Raw genomic sequence first — 18,655 nt, 5'->3', positions numbered from 1 at the left:
GGTTTCATGGAATTTCAGTTAGAGGACAATGGGTTGCTCTGGGCAGGGCTCAGGAGCAGGAAGGTCTAAGTCTCTGTCTCCGCTCTGCTCTCTGCCAGGAGCCTTAACCTGGAGTTGGTCTCCTACTTATGTTTCCTTGCCTGCAAACCTAGAATGTGTGTGTGTGTGTGTGTGTGTGTGTGTGTGTGTGTGTGTGATACTTACTTCATAGGCTGTATAAAAATATATACTATTGATCATCAGGGCTGCTACGTAAATAGCAATTAGTATTTTAGATAGCTTTAACAATAGAAAAACTAAAAGCAATACAAAAAATGCAATGCTATTTTACTGTTTGAGACAGGGTCTTGCTATATAGTTCAGGCTGTCCTTGAACTCACCCTATAGTCCAGAAAGGTCGTGAACTCCCAGCAGTCCTGCCTCAGCCTCCTGAGTGCAGGGATTATAAATGTGTACCATCATGATCAGCTTGTTTTTTTTTGGCCCTGTAGTGGAGGTTGAACCCAAGACCTTTGCACTGAGCTGCATCTCTAACACATTTATTTACTTATTTATGACAGGGTCTTGCTATATCTCAGGCTGGCTTCAGGCTCACAGTGATCTTCCTGCCTCAGCCACCCAAATTCTGGGATTATAGGTGTGTGCCATCACACCCAGTTTATTTAGTTTTTATTTTGAGAGAGAGTCTTGAAAGTCACTAAATTGTGCAGGCTAGGTTTGAACTTCTAATCCTCCTGCCTCAATGTCAGGCATGATAGTGCATGATTGTAATCCCAGCATTCGGGGAGGCTAAGGCAGGAAGACTGCCATGAATTTGAGGCCAGCCTGAGTTACATATTGAGTTCATAGGGCTTAGCTAACAGTATTAATATTAATTTTTTAGTTCAGATACAGCCGGACATGGTGCCACATACCTGTAATTCAAGCACTGGGGAGGCTGAGGCAGAAGGATTGCTGTGAGTTTGAGGTGAGGCCACTATGACTACATAGTGAAAGCAAGGGAAACCTGTCTCAAAAAAGAAAGAAAAGGAAAGGAAAGGAAAGGACAGATGCTGTGGGCAGTGAAGTGGGGAAGTGAAAGGTAAAAGGGGGTCAAAGGTGCTCAGAATGAGTCAGCTGGAGGCCCTCAGACAGGTGGCAGGGTGGAGGTGCTCTTTGCCACGCCTGGCAGGCAGACAGGGAGAGAACAGTTGTGGGCTCAGTGGACCTATCCCAGCGACCCTGGTGGAGTCTCTGACCCAGTTTGTTTGCCAGTGGGAGCCCCCACTCAGGCAAGCCTCCAGCTCTCCCTCCTCCTCCTGCCAGCCCCGCAGGATTGCTCTGTCCCTGTGGGTTGTGCCCCCTGGTGCCCACCCATAGAACCCCACAGCGCTTCCCTTCCCGGGGAATCCCAGGCTGCATGTTCCAGGATGAGTTGGGAGACAGCACGACTGGTGATTCCCCGTTCCAGCCTCCCTCTTCTAGATAAAATCAAAGTATTTGAGTTACTTGGGCTTAGGTGTGGCAGCCCCATGGCAGGAGGAGTGGGTTCCTGTGCTGTCTCCTTTAATCCTTTTGTAGACAGCGCATTTGATTGTAATCTTGTGACTCAGTGAGTACAGAGTCTGGATTGAAACCCAGGTCTGTCTCCCTTTAGAACCACTGCAAACCTAGGATAGCACAAGTCTCACTCTGGGTTTGGCCAGACTGCTGAACAGTTAAATCACTCATCACTCTGAGTCTCCATTTTTGTTCAGTAAAATGTTACTGGAGTAGCTCAGCATGGAGGCACATACTGGTAAACCCAGCTAGTAAGAAGGCTGAGGCAGGAAGATCACAGGTTTGAGATCAGCTGGGGCAAATTAGCAAAACACCTTCTCAAAGTAAAATAATCAAATAAATAAATAAATAAATAAATAAATAAATGACTGGGATGTAGCTCAGTGGTAGAGCACCACTGGGTTTGATCACAGTGACAAAAGACTTTTGGGCTGGGCTTGGTGGCACAGGCCTATAATTCCAGCACATGACAGGTTGAGGCAAGAAGATTGCTATAAGTTCGAGACCTCCCTGGGGTACATAGTGAGTTCAAAGCTAGCCTGAACTACGTAGTGAGACTCTGTTTTACAAAAATAAAATAAAATTGGGGTCTGTGGGGTCTCCGAGCAGGAGTGTAGAGCAGAATGGTCCGCTCCTGGGGGCTGGGGATTTAGCTCAGCAGCATAAGTGCCTGCCTTGCAAGCAGGCAGTCGTGAGTTCGATCCCTGGTACTGGTAAAAAGGAAAAAGACAAAAAAAAAAAAAAACACAACCCCAAATAGAATGGTCCGCTCCTTCAGACCTGGGAAAAGCTCCTCTCTGGGGGCCCTGCTGCCCTCTGCTGGTTGAGGTCCAGCCACTTGGCCGGTACCCAGGTGGGCTTGGGACTCCCATGCTGCTTCCAGTCTCAGCTCTGCTATTCACTGTTTTGGATCCAGCTCTTGGTTTCTCCAAACCTCAGTCTCCTCATCTGCAAAGTGAGACAACTGAGGGTATCAAATGAGGCAGGAGGGTACAATGTCTCCCGTTCTTCCTCGCCGGACACAACTGTGATACTTTTAGAGTGGACAGCAGGAGGGGACCTACAGCAACCTTGTTTCCAAAGCAAGAGTGGCAAGGTGTGACCTCATGTCTTTCATGGGGCAGGAAGCCAAGCCGTTGATCTCTGTAGCAGAAGCCAACCTTAGACGCTCTGCTGCCCTACTGGCTGTGGGATAGTCATGGAGGATAGGGCCTTGGAATTCCAGGACTACATCCTGATGGCCTCAGTACCCCCAACTTCGCTCCACTTGGCGGTCAGTCAACATCAGGCCTTGCACATGGTACCAACCAACTCCTGTTTCTTAAACAGGCACACAGTGAGCTTGTCATGGGGTCAGCCCTGGCCTGGCTGCTGTTGGTGTCTCCCTGCAAACATGAGCCCTGGAGAGATTCCAGCCTCATCCTCCCAGACTCAGCAGAGGCTCCAGCCCCATCCTCCAGGCTTGTAAAGACCCTCCATCCCCTTCCCTACCTCCACAGGCTTTCTGCAGGGTCTGAGCTTCCTAGCTTCTCTCTGACTTGGTGGTCAGGTTTGGGAAGAGAGGACCAGCACTGAACACTCATGTTTGTTCCTGGCCTGCAGATCCTGCAACAGTCTTACATGGTAATAACTTATTCTTATTTCATAGCTAGTAACTATAGTGGCATTAAGTCCTTTTTTTTTTTTTTTTTTTTGGTGCTGAGAATCGAACTCAGGACCTTGGCATTTGCCAGGTGGGCACTGTGCTGCTGAGCTATATCCCTGGCCCTGCATTAACTCCTTTAATTCTCCCAATCAGTCTAGGAGGGAGCTTGTACTCTTACCCTCATTTTACAGATAAGAAAATGATGCTTAAGAGTTAGAGATAAGGGCTGGGGATTTGGCTCAGCGGCATAAGTGCCTGCCTTGCAAGCGCGGGGTCATGAGTTTGATCCCTGGTACCGATTAAAAAAAAAAAAGAGTTAGAGATAAAGGAAATAATACAGATAATAAATTGGAGAAAAATTAAAAAAAGAATCTGACAGGGAAGAGAGCCCTAGTGACCTGTCCAAGATCACATAACTGGTAAGCTTCATAGGCAGGATTCGAACCCAGATGAATCTCCTCTACAACCTGACCTGTTACTCAGAAGCATTTGGGTTGGATATTAAGCCCACCAGTGTAGGGGTGGGGGGCCATTATTCTCTTCTGTTATGGCCTGGTCTCTGCATAGCATGCTCACAGGTTTTGTGGATTCCCTTGCCTACAGCTTTGGGGTGACTTCCTTGGTGGGGGGGGGCAGTGTGTAAAACTCATCCTCCAAAGACAAGGCCCCAGGAGCAAATGGCAGTTGGAGAGAGCCAAGGGGGTGGCCTGAAGTGGCACGATAGACCAGCTGCCACCTTGTTCCAGCACCTGGATGTGGGGCCCTAGATGTGAAGCCTAAGGGGAGTGCTGTCCAGGCAGAGGGAAGTTTCATGACTCACAGACAGTGTGTGCTCAACCCACCCTACTCTGAGGATGCCAGGGCGTCGCCTGTCCTGGAGATGACTTGGGGTCCCCACCCCTACACTCTGGCTTCCCAGCAAACAGCACCAAAGCTGGGGGAGGAGAAGTGGTTTGTGGTTCTTGGCCGTCACTCACCTCTGGGCCAGACCTTCCCAGCTGCCATTCATCTGGCCCTGAGGAACTGAAAAGGAGTTCTGTTGGGTGAAAAAGAGCCCTCCCCCCAACACACACACACACCAGTGTGTCCTTCTCTGACACCTAGGATGGCTGTGTGTGACTGGCTGCCCTGGGCTGGGGCCCGAAGCAGACTGGGTGGGAGAGTGGGAAGCAGGCCACCTGGCCCGGTCGCCACCCTCCGGATGTGCTTGCAGACTTTCATGCGGGAGAGGCCTCATTCCTCCCTCGCTCCCAGCGTCCCCACCCTTCCCAAGGTCCACCCTGCACTGTGTGCGGCTTCCCGGCCCAGAAGCCACCAAGCCTTGACGTGTGGTGGCTTGTTCCTTGTGTCTAGACGTCTGCAGCTGCCCAACTGGTCTGCCGGCTGCCGCCTCCGCCCTCCCAGACGCACAGCCTGGTGCTGCCACCAGAACTGTCATCCTAGGGAGTCCAGCTGGGCCTTTCTCACCCACAGCCCAGGAAGAAAAGCTCAGTTCCTTAGCTGAAGGACCTGTGCAGAGAATGGACACTCGGATGTGTGTGTATGTGTGTGTGAGTGTGTAAATGTGCGAGTGTGTGCACTCAGGGAAGAGGAAATAAGTGGCAGGTCACCTGGCTTTTTAGAAAAGATGGCTCTGAGGTGGACCCTGAAGGATTCAGGGGTGGAGAGAAGTTTGGCAGTCAGTGCCCAGGAGGAAGGGAATGCTGAGGTGGCAAAGTGGCCTGGACAAATGGCCCACGGGCCACTGTTCCCTGGATGTGGCCTTTGAGTCTGCGGGAGTGGCTGAAGTGAGCTGCCCGGGGAATCAGGTCCAGAGGGAAGTGGGCCAGGGCCACCACTGGGAACTTTGAATCTTCTCTGGGTAGAGGGGGCTGGAAGGCTTTTGTGCGGAGTTGTCTTGTGATTGGATCGCTGCTCTGGAAGGGCTCTGCCGGAAGTGGTGAGGATGAAGGATGCTGGGAGGGAGGCTGGAAGTTGGGAGACACCAGGTGACTCAGGCCATGAGGGGCAAAGGGCTAGAAATAGAGACTACATTTATTCCTTCCCTGGCCACGGATTTATTGGGTGCTCACTATATATTAGGCATTAGTAAGCAGACAGGATTTTGAGGGGCAAGACACTTGAAGTACCAGAAATTCCAAATAACCCAATGTATGTAGGGTGCAGTGACGCATGCCTATAATTCTAGAAGTCTGGAAGGCTGAAGCAGGAGAGCTACAAGTTTAAGCCCAATCTGGGCAATGTAGAAAGACTCTGTCTCCAAAAAAAAAAAAAAAAAAAAAAAAAAAGGCGGAGCCAGACATGGTGGCACACACCTGTAATCCCAGCTCTCGGGAGGCTGAGGCAGGAGGATTGTTGCAAGTTTGAGGCCAGTCTGGGCTACAAAGTGGCTCAAGGCCAGCCTGAACTGCATAGTGATACCCTGTCTCAAAAAGACAGCAACAAACAATCAAACAGACAATAGGAAGGAGGTGCTGGGGATGATGCAGCGTATAATGAAGGGCTTGAGTTCAATCTCCAGCACAGAAAAAACAAGAACAAATATGCCGGTTTGTGCTCTTTGCTGGCTCACAGTGGGGAGACAAGACCAGTACAGAGGGTGATGAACTCTGGAGGGAAGTAAAGGAGCTGCAGAGGCTAGGACAGGTGTCCTAAAGGTGTGCTCTGCCTCCCACTGCTCCCCTGCAAGACCTCCTCTCAGCCAGGAGGACCCCAGCAGTCCCTCCCCACCTCTGCACACCTGTGTCCTCCAGCCCCCTAATCTCATCCTGATTCCCCTCTGCCCATGGGGAGCTTGAGAGTCACTGTCCCCTCCCTGACCTTGACCTCACAGCCTGTGTCCTCAGTGAAGTGCAGGGGCAGTCCTCATTGATCTGGGTCATTTCTCCTTTCTACCTTGATTTGTTCTGCTGTGAAATGGGTCCAACAAGGAGCCACAACAGTCACATGCCTGGTACTTGGGAAGAAACCAACAAATTCTAGCCTGTGCCCCTTCTGCTGGGTTCCTTGGGCACTGTTTGTGATCTGACCTGGGCAACTGACTTTCCCAACTGAGTGGGGCCTGGCATGGGACACCTGAGCTATAAGCCTCTTGCCCATTGCATCCAAAACAACTGTGACGAGAATGGTGGGCAGCTGAGGGTGAGAGGTGGAGGCTCTTCTGGTACCTCACAGTGCTGGGCTTTCTCCTTTCCCTAGAGCATGAACTCCTGACACACAGCCAGGGTCCGGGGTTCAGGGTCCAGAGAAGGGGTTACAGCCCACATCCTGGACAGCCCTGTGCTTAAATCCTAGCCCTTCCTCTCGTTAAAGTCAGGAGTATTTTATTTGTGCAGCTCTTTGTGCTTCTATCGCCTCATTTGTGAGGCAGGTGTTGCTCGGGACCTCACTGGACCGCTAAACATCAGATGAGAGGTTGTGCTGGCAACGTCTTGAGCATGGGGCCCGGCACTTGGATGCGGTAAGCAAATGTGAACTCATCAGAATGAGCCGTGAGCTGAGCGTGGCGGTGCCTGCCTCTCAGGCAGGAGGATCAGAAGTTCAAGCCCAGTGTGGGTGACTCAGTGAGACCCTGTTTCAAAACAGTAAATTAAAAAGGGTTGGGGATATAGCTCAGGGCAAAGGCTCTGGATCCAATCTCCAATGCTACAGAACAAAAACAACAAAAAACTGATTCAGTGAGAAACTCCACTCCAGGATCTAGTTCCCCATGTAGTACTTAGAATCCTGCAGGGGACTGAGGGAGGGTCATTTCCTAAAACAGACCCTGGGGTTCCCCGACTGGATGTGGTCTCAGCCTTAAGGTAAGCAGTCTCCACTTCATTTTTTGCCTGAATGATGACTCTCATGCCTGTGGGCTTGATCCAGTCCAAACCATTCAATAGCAGCCCAAAAGCTACAGTAATCTGTTCTCTGCCCAGGTGCTTTGGATCAAAATCCAAAATTTTCAACTACCATAAAACCCCGTGAAAACTCTTGGTAAGTCCCATCTGACCAAAGCCAAACATATAGTCCCTAACATTGCTGAGCCCTGAGCTGGAGCTCAACTGCAACCTCACGTTATTCCCTACACCTGAACCGGGCCATTTATTTTGGGGTGATATGAAGAGCCAGCCACTATCGCCCAGCCCTGAAGCTGTCTAGAACAGCTCCAGGTGGGAGACCACTCAGCCAGGAGAGGGCTCACAGCTTGGGTCACAGGACTGAGCTGCAGCAGGGAATAGTGTCAGGAGCCCATGTGGAAATGCCACCTGCGTGACAGGCTCCTCCTACAGATTTTAGTGCAGACTGCTGGGGAATAGGAAACAAGTTTTCCTGGCCTATATTTCCAGCTCGGTTGCTCTTCCCCAAGTTTGGAATGTTTTTCCCTGTTCTTTCCAAGCCTAGTGAGTTAACCTAGCTCAGAGAGCTAACATCCCAAAATGTGCATGCTTAGACCTCTTAATAGGTATTTTCTTTTGATGCCTGCCTGCTTTTCTCTTTTTTCCTTTTCTCATGCAGTTCTGGAGTTGGAACTAAGGCCCTTGTGCATGCTACAAAAATCTACCACTGAGCTCTACCTCCACCCCACTATGATTCTTGGATACATCAACTTCTCTCTCACAGGCCTGTCTTTTTTTACTGTTGTTGCTTTTTTTTTTTTTTTTTTTTTTTTTTTTTTGAGACAGTCTTGCTACATAGCTCAGGCTGGTCTTGAATTCACTATGCAGCCCAGGCTGGCCTCAAACTTGTAGACAGCCACCTACCTTAGCATTCCCAAGTGCTGAGATAACAGGTGTGCACCACCACACCCAGCTGAAAAGCTGGGTGCAAGATACTTCTACTTTCACACAGCCTTTTCCTCTTTTGTTTCTTCTTTTTTCTTTTCTTTTGTGCTAGTAGAACCCAGAACCTTACACGCCCCAGGCAAGCACCGAGTGACATCTCCAGCCTTGTCTTCTTGCATGGCTGGGATCTTTGTCTCCTTCACCTCTTTGCTCCCAGTTCCTAACTAAGCATATGGCTTACCCTGCTGACACTGCAGAGTTCTCTGTCCCTAAAGTCAGTAGTACTGTGTTCAAATCTCAGTCCAACCATTTCCATTGCCATGTGGATTTTACCTGAGTTACCCTGGGACATGCTCAGCCAGGCTTTCTCATCTGACAGATGTAATAATCTCGCCCATCCTATAGGGTTTCCATGAAAATGAAGTGAGGGAACGCAGGTCAAGTGCTTGGTGCAGTGTCCAGCACGGAGCGGAGGCTCCGGAAAGGTGGGATGAATCACACAGAGCAGAGTTTGGTGCACTCTGGTGCGACTGGTGTTGGAGGGTGAGATGCTGTCGAGATGGGAGGAGGCCCAGCTGCTGGCTGAGGCTACTTCCCTAAGAGACCCTTGGCCTCTGCCACCTACTCTCCAACAGCCTGGTGTGTAAGGTGCTCACTGATGGCCTGACACTGACAGGAGTTGGAGATAACACACAGGAACCCTCCAAAGGGCTAAGAGTATGAACAAGAAGGTGGATATAACAATGGGCTAGGTGCTGGCAGGGACTCAGTCTTCTCAACTGATAAATGGGAAGCATAAATTCTACTTCATTGTCTCTTCTTAATGTTATGAATTAGGTGTTATGAATTTTTTAAGTGTTAAGAATACTAAGTATGGGGTGGTTCAGCAGGGGAAATAAATAGGTGTGAAGAATAAGTTGGTGCTTTGTTTTGTTTTTGAGTCAGGGTCTCACTTGAACTCACTATGTAGCCTAGGTTGGCCTCAAACTCTCAGTGATCCTCCTACCTCAGCTTCCCAAGGGGTGGAATTACAGGTGTGCTCCACTATGTCTGGTGTGATGCGTGACAATTTTATGTGACAATTTGGCTAGGTTATGATGTCCAGTTGTTTGGTCAAACACCAACCTAGACGTTGCTGCAAAAGTGCTCCTGTATTTTATTTATTTATTTATTTAATGATGGGGTCTCCCTATGTTTCCCAGGGTAGACTTATGCTCTTGGACTCAGGTGAGCCTCCTGCCTCAGCTTCTCAAGTAACGCAGACATGACAGTGTTTAACATGTGAAAAAAAAGTGATTAACATTTGAAAAAAAAAGTTAACTAGATGAACTTCCATTATGTGGGTGGTACATATCTAGTCAGTTGAAGGCCTTCAGAGAAGAGACTGAGGTTTTTTGAAGAAGGACTTTTGCTTCAAGTCAGCAACCTGAGCGTCCAAGCAGGCAGGTGCTGTGTGGAATTTGAACTCAAGACAGCAACAGCAGCTCACCTGTATTTCCAGCCTACCCTACAGGTCCGTGTGTGTGTGTGTGTGTGTGTGTGTGTGTGTGTGTGTGTTTTGTTACTGGGAGAAACTTGACTAATACACCAGAAAGCAAGTAGGTGCGAGATGCCTGTTAAGCTCTTTACCTGTGTTGGATTCGCTGATCCACTCCCTCCTCCCCAAGCCCCATGACGAACTCTCTGATTTGCTCCACTTTACAGATGAGGAACTTTCTTGGGCCAGGAAGTAATGAAACTACATTTGAATCCGAGTGGGTCTCCTGCAGTGCTGCCTACCCACCTTGGAACGTGCGTAAAGACCTTAGGAAAAAGAGGCCGGACAAGATGAGGTCATTTTCCTTGTTATGCTTACTCCCGGGACAGTAGGGAGAGGCGGGTGCGCCTTCTGGGAGTCCGGACCTTCGGCTGCAGTCCCGCGAACACCCACAAGGTGGCGCCAGGTCAGGCTGCACAGCCACTCCAGGAAGTGGGCGTCGGTCGGGAGTCGGGCTGGGGAGCCCCCTTCCTCACTCCATCTAGGGTTCCCAGGCGCCGCGCCCAACGCTGGTGGTGCCCGTCTGTGGAGGCGCAGTTCTGTGGGTCCAGCCTAGGAACTGGGTCCAGCCCAGGTACCTCGGCAGCAGGTCAGTGCCCAGCTCCTTTTGGAGCCTCTGGGGCAGTCAGGTCACCACGCAGAAGCTCTGGGTAATTCTCCGCCAGAAGTTGTGACTGCGGCTGCTGAGAGCCACCTCCACTGCCTCCTGGAAGACGGCGTGGACATTGTCGTGGAGCCGCGCGGAACACTCGAGGTAGGCCACTGCGCCCACGGACCTCGCCATCTCCTGGCCCTGCCAGAGAGGGGTACATGGGGCGCAGTGAGCTGGGGATGCCAGGTGGGCCTCATGTCTGCCCTCCAAGCCCTATTAGCTGTCTCTTCTCCGGAGTCTCCCTCTCAGGGCAACAGTAGAGGTCCCCCTCATCTCCCCACTGAATCCAGGGTGTGCTCTACCACTGAACTTTATTCTCACCCCCTCCCCGTTAAAAGACAGGGTCCCACTAAGTTGCCTAGGAGGGACTCAAATTTGGGATCCTCCTGCTTCAGCCTCCCAGACTGCTGGTAATATAGGCATGGGCCACCATGCCCCGCTAAGGTGGCGGTTTTCCAGGGTACCCTTAGCTCCTGCACCCTAAATGTTCTTAAGCATTTCATTATTTCCCCAGCGCCTCCAGGGTCTCTGCCTCTCAAAAGACTTACTAATGGACTTCCGGCTAACCCAGGTAGGCAGCAGAGAGGCCTGCAGACTGAGTCGCTGCAGGGACTCTGGAGGACCAACTCGTGTGTGCACAATTCCTGGTCTTGGAAGTAGCATTTCCAAGTGCTGGCAGCTCCTGCTCCTTGACAGCCTCCAAGACAACCCTGAGTGTGCCGCATGCATAGTCCAGTGGCACAGGATCTAGGGGTGCCCGCTCCCCCTTCCGGCCTCCTACCCTGTGGTAGGTCACTGGCTCCAGCCTGTTTTTCCGCAGCTTGTTCACTAGTGCCTCGTCCTTGCGCAGGTCGGTCTTGCAGCCCACCACAATGATGGGCACTCTCTTGCAGAAGTGAGTCACCTCTGGGTACCACTGCGGGGGCAGGAGGGGGTCGGTGCATGAGCCATTGGAGTCCTGTCCATCTCAGTGGACCACTCTCCTGCTCCCCTGAGGAGCAGGTACTCAGGGCCAAGCTCTGATCTAAGTGTGCTCTCACTAACCCCAGGGTCCTAACCGAGATTCTCTAATCGAGCCCACTGTACAGATGTGGTCGGTCACCGAGGCACCGAGAGTGGCTGGGTAAGTTGGTCTTGCCACACAGTTGGGAATGGCAGGACTTGAGCCCTGTGGGGCCCAGAGCCCTGCTTCTCCCCATCCTCTCTGCGAGGTAAAACTCTCACTGCCACTTCTCCAAAAAGGTCAAATATGTACTTATTTAAAAATAAGTCAGCTTGCAAAGTGGTTGCAGCAGCTGGTGTCTGCCTCAACTGCGGGAGGGAGGGCCCTTACCGCATGGCACAGCTCTGTGGAATGGAGGCCACCAGGAATGGGTTATTTTAGCCTGGACCACAGCTGGGGTGCCAGGGATCCAAAGGGGGCTTTCCATCCCCAGAAGCACTCACAGCTGAGTGTGCCTGTTTCGGAAAAGACCGGCTCATATCGTCTGGCTCCTAAAGCCACAATGGGGCCCAGGCTGGGTGCTGGGCAGGTACCCCACACTCCCACCCATGCATGACAGCTGTCCTTGCAAAGCTCCTGGGCAACGCCACTTAAATCCAACAGGGAGTTCTCAGCAGGCTCCTACCTGAGCCCTGTACCAGCCTTGATACCAGGATCTGCCCTCCTCTGCCTCCATGGCCAGGGCTTTAAGGTACCCAGGACCCCTCTCCTGGCTCCAGGGTCTTACTAGTCCTCTCCTCCTCTCCCAGGGCTTGGACAGTGGTCTCCCCTCTCAGCTGGCTGCTCTCATTCCCTGTCCTGTACAGGAACAGGCCTGGCTAGCAGCTCTTTAGTGGCTTCCCCAGGAACGACAGGCTTCAGCCTCCGCTGGCCTGCGGACACATGCACTGGGGTGACATCCCCACTGGGGTCAGGCCTCCCACTGCCACCCCTGCCCTCCCATCCACAGCCCAAGAAGGGGCCACTCTGCCTGCCCATTGTCTGGCCCCAGCTTCCCCCTCCTACCCATGTTCATTGTATCAGCAAAACTCAGTGGCTTTGCCCTCCCAGCGGATTCAGAATAGAATCTACACCCTCTTACTGCTGCCACTGTTGGCATCCTGGTTCCAGGCACTGTTCCTCTTGGTCCAAAATGCCCAGAACAGCACCTGGCCAAGTGATGTGCTCATTCAGTAACTCTAAATACTGGACTGCCTGAGTTCAAGTCCTAGAGTTGCCACTTTAACAGATAGATACCTTTACACAAGTAATTCAATCTGGGAATAATAATAGTATCTATACCATCAGGTTGTTAGGGAGATTAAATGAGAAAAAAAATTGCAAGTGTCTAGTACAGTGCCTGGCACATAGTAAGTTTTTATTTTTTCCCTTAGTACAGGGGATTGAAACCAGGACCTTTGCAATGAACTACATCCCTAGTCCTTTTAAAAATCTTTTTCTTTTGAGACAGCATCTCAGTAAGTCACTAAGTTGCCCAGGCTGGGTTTCAATGTGCCATCCTCCTGCCTCAGCCACCCAGAATGCTACAGTTATAGGCATATGGCACCAAGCCTGGCCCATAGTGTGTTCGTTCGTTCTCTTTCTTTTTTTCTTTCTTTCTTTCTTTCTTTCTTTCTTTCTTTCTTTCTTTCTTTCTTTCTTTCTCTATTTCTCTTTTTGAGACACGGTTTTGCTATATAGTTCAGGCTGGCTGTGAACTCACTTCACAGCCCAGGCTGCCCTCAAACTCACGTAAATTCTCCTGCTTCAGTTCCCAAATGCTGGGTTTACAGGAGTGCACCACCAAGCCCAGCTTCATAGTGAGTTCTTAAGAACTGTGGCTGCAGCCATTCTGGTTGTTATTGCTAAAATTGTCCCTGGCTATGTCCCAAGGAACCTTCGAGTGTACTATCTTTCTGGAGGCCTGGAAGCACTGAGTGATCCCTGTGCCGTAGCTGGGGCAGAGGGACTCAGGCAGTAGTACTCTAATGCCTGTGAGCCGCCTCAGGGACCCCGCCTCACTGGGAGCATCTGGGGGGCCACTGACAAGTGGATGGGAGGGGTGCTGCCTCAAGCTGCTGGAATCTGACTCTATGCCGCAAGTAACCTTGGGCAGCCACAGGAGACCCCAGATCACCCAGTATTCACAGACACAGTCCCCATGGCGAGAGCCCCAGCACTCTTTCAGCACCGGACTGGGGACTCAGAGGGCAGACCCTGTCACAAGTTCCTGTGTGACTCTGAGCAACTCCCTGCCCTCTCTGAACCTCACTTTCTTCAGATGGACATTAGACTCCATGTCATTTAAGGCTTGGAAAGCACTGACAGTTGGCTGAGTCAAAGGTGGAGAGCTAAGTGGCCTCGCTCTGGCAACTGTGCCTCTCTAGGCCCCAGCACCTACCCGGTTGAAGACATTTTCAAAGCTGTTTGGGCTGGTGACGTCGAAGCAGAGGAGCAGGACGCTGGCATCGGGGTAGAACAGGGGCCGCAGGCGGTCATAGTCGTCTTGCCCTGGGCAGAGTGTGCGGTCACTCTCTCCGAATCTCCTGCCTGCTGTCAGGGAGCTCACTCCAGCAGACAGAGGCTTCTGGTGGGGCCTAGTTTTGGGCCTAGGTCAGTGTACCCTTGGGGTGATGCTAACCTGGCCTGCCCATGGGATGCACCAGCCCTGGCCTAGGACAGCTATTGGCTGAGAAGTCCTGTTCTGGCAGCAGTGGAGGCGAGGCAGAGACCAGGCCAGAGGCACTGGGACTCTGGGACTTTATCGAACTCTCATATGGGCAGCGTCAGGAGGCCAGAGGGCAGAGGTCACAGTCAGGTAGGACTTAGAGAATCAAAGCCAGTGTGGAAAGCTTGGGAGGCCCATAAAACTATTGGGTTCCAGGGCTGGGGACCTGCTCTGGGATGGGGAGGCAGGCAGACACAGGTGCAGAACTTAGGGGGCTTAGGTTCCTGGGGGGCCCCAATCCTGGCCAACACCTGTGCTTTGGAGCCAGGCTGGCCTCCTCCGCTCGGAAGGAGTGGGCTGGGCCTCCTGCACCCTGCCTGTCCCACTGCCCCCCACACTCACCTGCTGTGTCCCAGATCTGGAGGTGCACGGGTTTGCCCTTCACGTGTAGGTTGACAGCATGCCGCTCAAACACTGTGGGAGTGTAGCTCTGAGGAAGAAGGGGCGAAGCGGGCGGGCTGTGAGGAACCTTTGAGAGGGGCGGAGCAGGCCAGAGCCCAGGAAGGCCCCTAGCACTGCCCCTAGCTTGGGAGGCATTGGCATAATTGTTTCCCGGCTGGTTTCTTGGTGGCCAACCTTGGGGGAGGCCTAGTGCCCAGTGGCATCCAGGTCCTGACCCTCCCTGTCCTCCTAGTTCTTCTGGGTTACAAAAGGAGAAGGTTATGTTGGGTGTGGTGGCACATTCCTGTAATCCTAGCACTCCTGAGCGAGGCTGAGGCAGGAGAATCGCCAGTCTGGGCTACATAGTGAGACCCTGTCTCAAAAACAAACGAAAAACAGGAGAAGGTGAAAGTCCCTGCCACAGGGTGTTGCTGTATGGAGCCAGTGAGGGATTCCATGGAGAACCTTAGCACAGGGCCTGGCGCAAAACCCGCACTCGTAGATGCCAGCTACTGGCATTATTTTTGTCCTCCTGGATAGGAGGCCCCCCCACGGGGCTGGGAATTGAACCCAGGGATGCTCTGTTACTGAGCTACGTCCCCAAGCCCAGATTTTATTTTGAGATAGTGTCTCATTAAGTTGCCCAGGCTAGCTTGGAACATGCAATCCTCTGGCCTCAGCCTGTCAAGTAGCTGGGACTAGAGACAGATGCCACTGTGCTTATAAGTGGAACAGATTCCCATTTCTGAGCCTTCTTTCACCTGTCTCCTCCTTGTGGAAGCACATTAGCCTTCAGTTATTCCTTTGTTCCTTCTTTCATCATATATTCATTCGGCAAACATGAACATCTTTTCTAGGCCCAGTTCTGGACAATAAAGAACATTCGTTGAATAAGACCAACCCCCTGCCTTGGGGAATATTCAGGTTTTTTGGGTCCCTCTTTGCCTCTCAACATACATTTATTTATTTATTGACACAGGATCTCACTACATAGCCCAGGCTGGCCTACAACTCACAGCGATCCTCCTGCTTTGGCCTCCAAATTGCTGGGAATACAGGCATATGGTACCATGCCCAGTGCCTTTCAACTTCTTTTTTTTGTCTTTTTTTTTTTTTTTATTGGTACCGGGGATCGAACTCATGACTGCCTGCTTGCAAGACAGGCGCTTATGCCGCTGAGCTAAATCCCCAGCCCCTACCTTTCAACTTCTTGAAAATCAAACGAGACCGCTGTGCAATGCCATCTTCCCCAAACTGGCTTCTGGTCCTCTTCCCCAACATCCCATGCTCCTGCTTCTTGGAAGCCAGCAAAGGCTCCTCTACTCCAGCCCTGCCTGGCTTCTGTCGTTCCCTTCACATGAAGGCTGAACCAACAGGAAACAGGACAGATTTTCTACACAGATGAAAAGGCAGGGATGATGAGGGAGGTTTTGCAAAATGCAGTCTGGCCAACAGGTAAGGAGGGCTTCCTCCTCCCCGCCATGAAGTGAGCTTTGTGCCCTGAGGGGTGTGCTGGACCCCCTGCAGTTTGGGTCCCTAGGCCCTATCACATGCTCAGGGTTAACTGGTGGGGCCAGTCTTGGGGGAGCCTCATCCATCTCCTCAAGCCAGGTGCCCCCCACCCCTTTGTGAGTCACCAGTCAGCCAGCAGGAGCAGCATGCTGGCAGTAGGTCAGTGCTGTCCTCCAGGCCGCCTGGGAGGCCCCATATGGGAGAAGTCCCCACTGGTAGGGCTGCCATCTTGCGGTTCCCTCTCCCCATGGAAACAGAGAGTGGACAAGGGCTCCACCCCCTCCTTGTCTCGGAGCTTTTCCCTTCCTTTCAGGCCCTCTGCCTCTTGGGGACAATATGACTTGGCAGATAGGAGCACTGGCTCGGGGATCAGATGGGCTTGGCTTAGAATCTGATTTTGGGGTCCACCAGCTGTGTGGCCTTAACCAGTTCTGTCACTGGGCTGCCACAACATAGTAGGGAGGATGGACTGGCAGGTGAGGCCCCAGCATGAATGCTCACTATTCAGCTGGTTGTCAGGGGCAGTGTCCCCACCAGTGTCCCTCTGTCCCTCTATGTGGTGCTGTCTTCCCCAACCCTTCCCCAGCCTGACCTGTGGCCTGGAGCAGGGGTTTGCCATTAGCCCGCCATTGTGGACACATGGCACCTCCCTCTAAGCTCCCAGCATGGCCACGTTGTGAGCCCTCCCCACGTGCTGCAGGGTTGCCTGGCACGACGTTCTGGGAGACACATGCCAGGGTTCTCCATTTATGCCCATGGTGACCGTTCTGTTGCCCCCCACTTTCCACAGCCCTTTGTGGTTCCATCTCTGATTTTTACAAACTTGGACACTCAGTGCTGCCCTCGTTTTCTTAGTAAGGCCCAGAGAGGAGAAGGGATTTGCCGGAGCTGAGGAAGCATACTAGACCTCTGGCTCCTTAGCTTAGGTTCAGTCCCTAGCCACTTGCCTCTCCTGAGGTCTCTGGAGGTCTCTAATTCCTAAGGGCAGGGAAGGGCTTGTGGGTCCCCTTTGGTTTATGAAGGTCACTGCCCTCCCTGGCTCTGGAATGTGACCCTGGGACTGTGGACATTCTCTGTTGTGCTCTTTGAACCCAACCCGGGGAGGGCCATCCTCTGCTCAGGGGATCAGTCATTGCCTAACCTTATCAGCTGAGCCAAGGCAGGAGTGACTCAGCCCTAGGCCTGCCCTCATGAGGCTTCTGACAGACAGGATGAACACAGTTCAGGAGAGTGTGTCTGGGTTTCCCTGGGGGACACTTAGTGGAGACCAAGAAGGACCCAGCTTGTTCAGCAGGCAGGGCCAGGTGCTCCCGGCAGCCTCCCCCCCGCCCCCACCTGGTTGAGGCCACTGGGCTTGGGCCCTGCGGGAGTGGTCATGTTTCCAAATGCCAGTCAGGACTGGGCAGCGGGCTGCCTTGCAGGCCTGGGGTCCCTGCCTGCCCTCTCTCCCCATCCCTTCCTCCCCCTTGAGCCCACAGCTTGTTCTCTGCCGTCTGCTACAGTCAGGAAGCCTCGGAGACCCCAGGCCTGAGCAGGGCTGCCTGGAGAAGAGGCTGGGAGGCTGAGTCCAGCATGCACAGTACTGAGGACTGTGACCAGGGCTGGGAAGGCCATAGCAGGGCCATGGGCCAGGAGGCAAGACTCTGCCTGTCTGACGTCACTGTTCTTACCTGTACAATGAAGCCTGTCCAGCTTTTGAATTTTATGGTGATTTAAAAAAAGAGGCATCTCTTTGCACCAGGAGACCCAAGGTTCCCAGACAAGGACAGAACTCTGATAAAGTGTGGATCCCTGCAGTGACAAGCATGCCCTCCTCTCCCCTGGCCACCCCAGCATCTGCTCTAAGACATTCACAGTTCTTGGGCTGCAAGGCACCCACTCTGCAATTAGGATGGCTGTCTCCACCAACGCTGTGACCATCAAGCGGATCTGATTCAGGATGTCGGTGAGATGCGGCCCCTCCCAGCCCCAGTGTTTTAGGTGCCCTCCCCCCAGATCCTCCTAACTGTGCCATAATGCTGGGTCAGAGTGCCATAATGATTGGGTTCCCATAGGCAGTATCCAGGGGCCCGGAAACACTCTCCGAAACTTTAAAATCCATGTATCTGGCCAAAGGAGGTGACGTCAGCCCCATAAACCACAAAAGTAGCTCACTGCTGCCACAGAGAAAAGCAGGCCCAGTGCTGCTTGTAGGCCCAGCCTCTCCTGCCTTCCATCAGACCCCCAGCGCCTGGACCACTCGGTGGACAGGAGGACACTGGGACAGGGAAGGAGGAAAAGAAAACACAAACTCACAGGGTCCCATGGCTCCTACTCTTTCTGAAGCCCAAAGAGGTGGAGCCGGTGGGGTCCAGCCTCTGCTCCTGGCCGGGGACTTGGTGACTGCTGAGTCCAGCAGTTGTTGAGCATGTTGGGGAAAGACTGACCCTTGACAGGCTCAGAGCACGCAGAATGCACCAGATGCTCAGTGGAGTTGTCCCCATCAGCTGTCTATTACTTCTACCCCGTGGTGCTGCAGTACGGACCAAGCCACTGAGGGGTACTGGGTTCAGTAGGAAAACTGAGGTGCCAGTCCAGTTGTCCAACTCCAGGCCTGGTGGGCTCTTCTCCCTCAAGGTGGGGCCCTGGGGTTAGGCACCGTAGGCGGCAAGGATAGAGAAGTGACCCAAGCTGGGTGTCTAACTCTGTGAGTCCTTCTGCAGTGCAGGCCCGGAGCTGAGCTGAGCTGAGCGCTTGACCTTTATCAACTCCCTCCCCTGCTAACTCAGGTAGGTGCTAGCGTTATTCCTATTAATCAGTTAAGGAAAGGGCACAGAGAGAGCGAAGAATTTGCCCAAGGGCACACAGCTGTAAGTGGCAAAGACATGATCTGAAACTTGCCAGTCTGGCTTCAAAGTCGGTGCCAAGTGTTCT

The 18,655-nt window shown here is 52.5% G+C and overlaps 1 protein-coding gene and 1 long non-coding RNA gene across 2 annotated transcripts in view; one reads left to right on the top strand and one right to left on the bottom strand.

Moving 5' to 3' along the window:
- LOC134470896 (uncharacterized) overlaps positions 1 to 18,655 on the top strand; it is a 46,933-nt gene that overhangs the window by 16,976 nt on the left and 11,302 nt on the right. The window contains exons 3-4 of the long non-coding RNA XR_010040101.1: positions 9,655 to 17,687; positions 18,445 to 18,510. This is a non-coding gene — a long non-coding RNA (uncharacterized LOC134470896). The remainder of the gene's footprint in view (positions 1 to 9,654; positions 17,688 to 18,444; positions 18,511 to 18,655) is intronic.
- The window catches only part of Rhod (ras homolog family member D), a 9,337-nt gene continuing 460 nt past the window's right edge, over positions 9,779 to 18,655 (bottom strand). Inside the window, exons 2-5 of the mRNA XM_063227590.1 lie at positions 14,192 to 14,279; positions 13,523 to 13,632; positions 10,921 to 11,055; positions 9,779 to 10,280 (exon numbers count right to left, since the gene is read on the bottom strand). Of these exons, the coding sequence (XP_063083660.1) occupies positions 10,113 to 10,280; positions 10,921 to 11,055; positions 13,523 to 13,632; positions 14,192 to 14,279 (501 nt within the window). The 3' untranslated portion in view covers positions 9,779 to 10,112. The remainder of the gene's footprint in view (positions 10,281 to 10,920; positions 11,056 to 13,522; positions 13,633 to 14,191; positions 14,280 to 18,655) is intronic.

Source organism: Cavia porcellus, unplaced genomic scaffold (assembly GCF_034190915.1).
Source record: "Cavia porcellus strain 051 isolate PalLab524CR breed Dunkin Hartley unplaced genomic scaffold, mCavPor4.1 scaffold_17, whole genome shotgun sequence".
NCBI lineage: Eukaryota > Metazoa > Chordata > Mammalia > Rodentia > Caviidae > Cavia > Cavia porcellus.
This window is presented reverse-complemented; position numbering and strand designations above follow the sequence as displayed.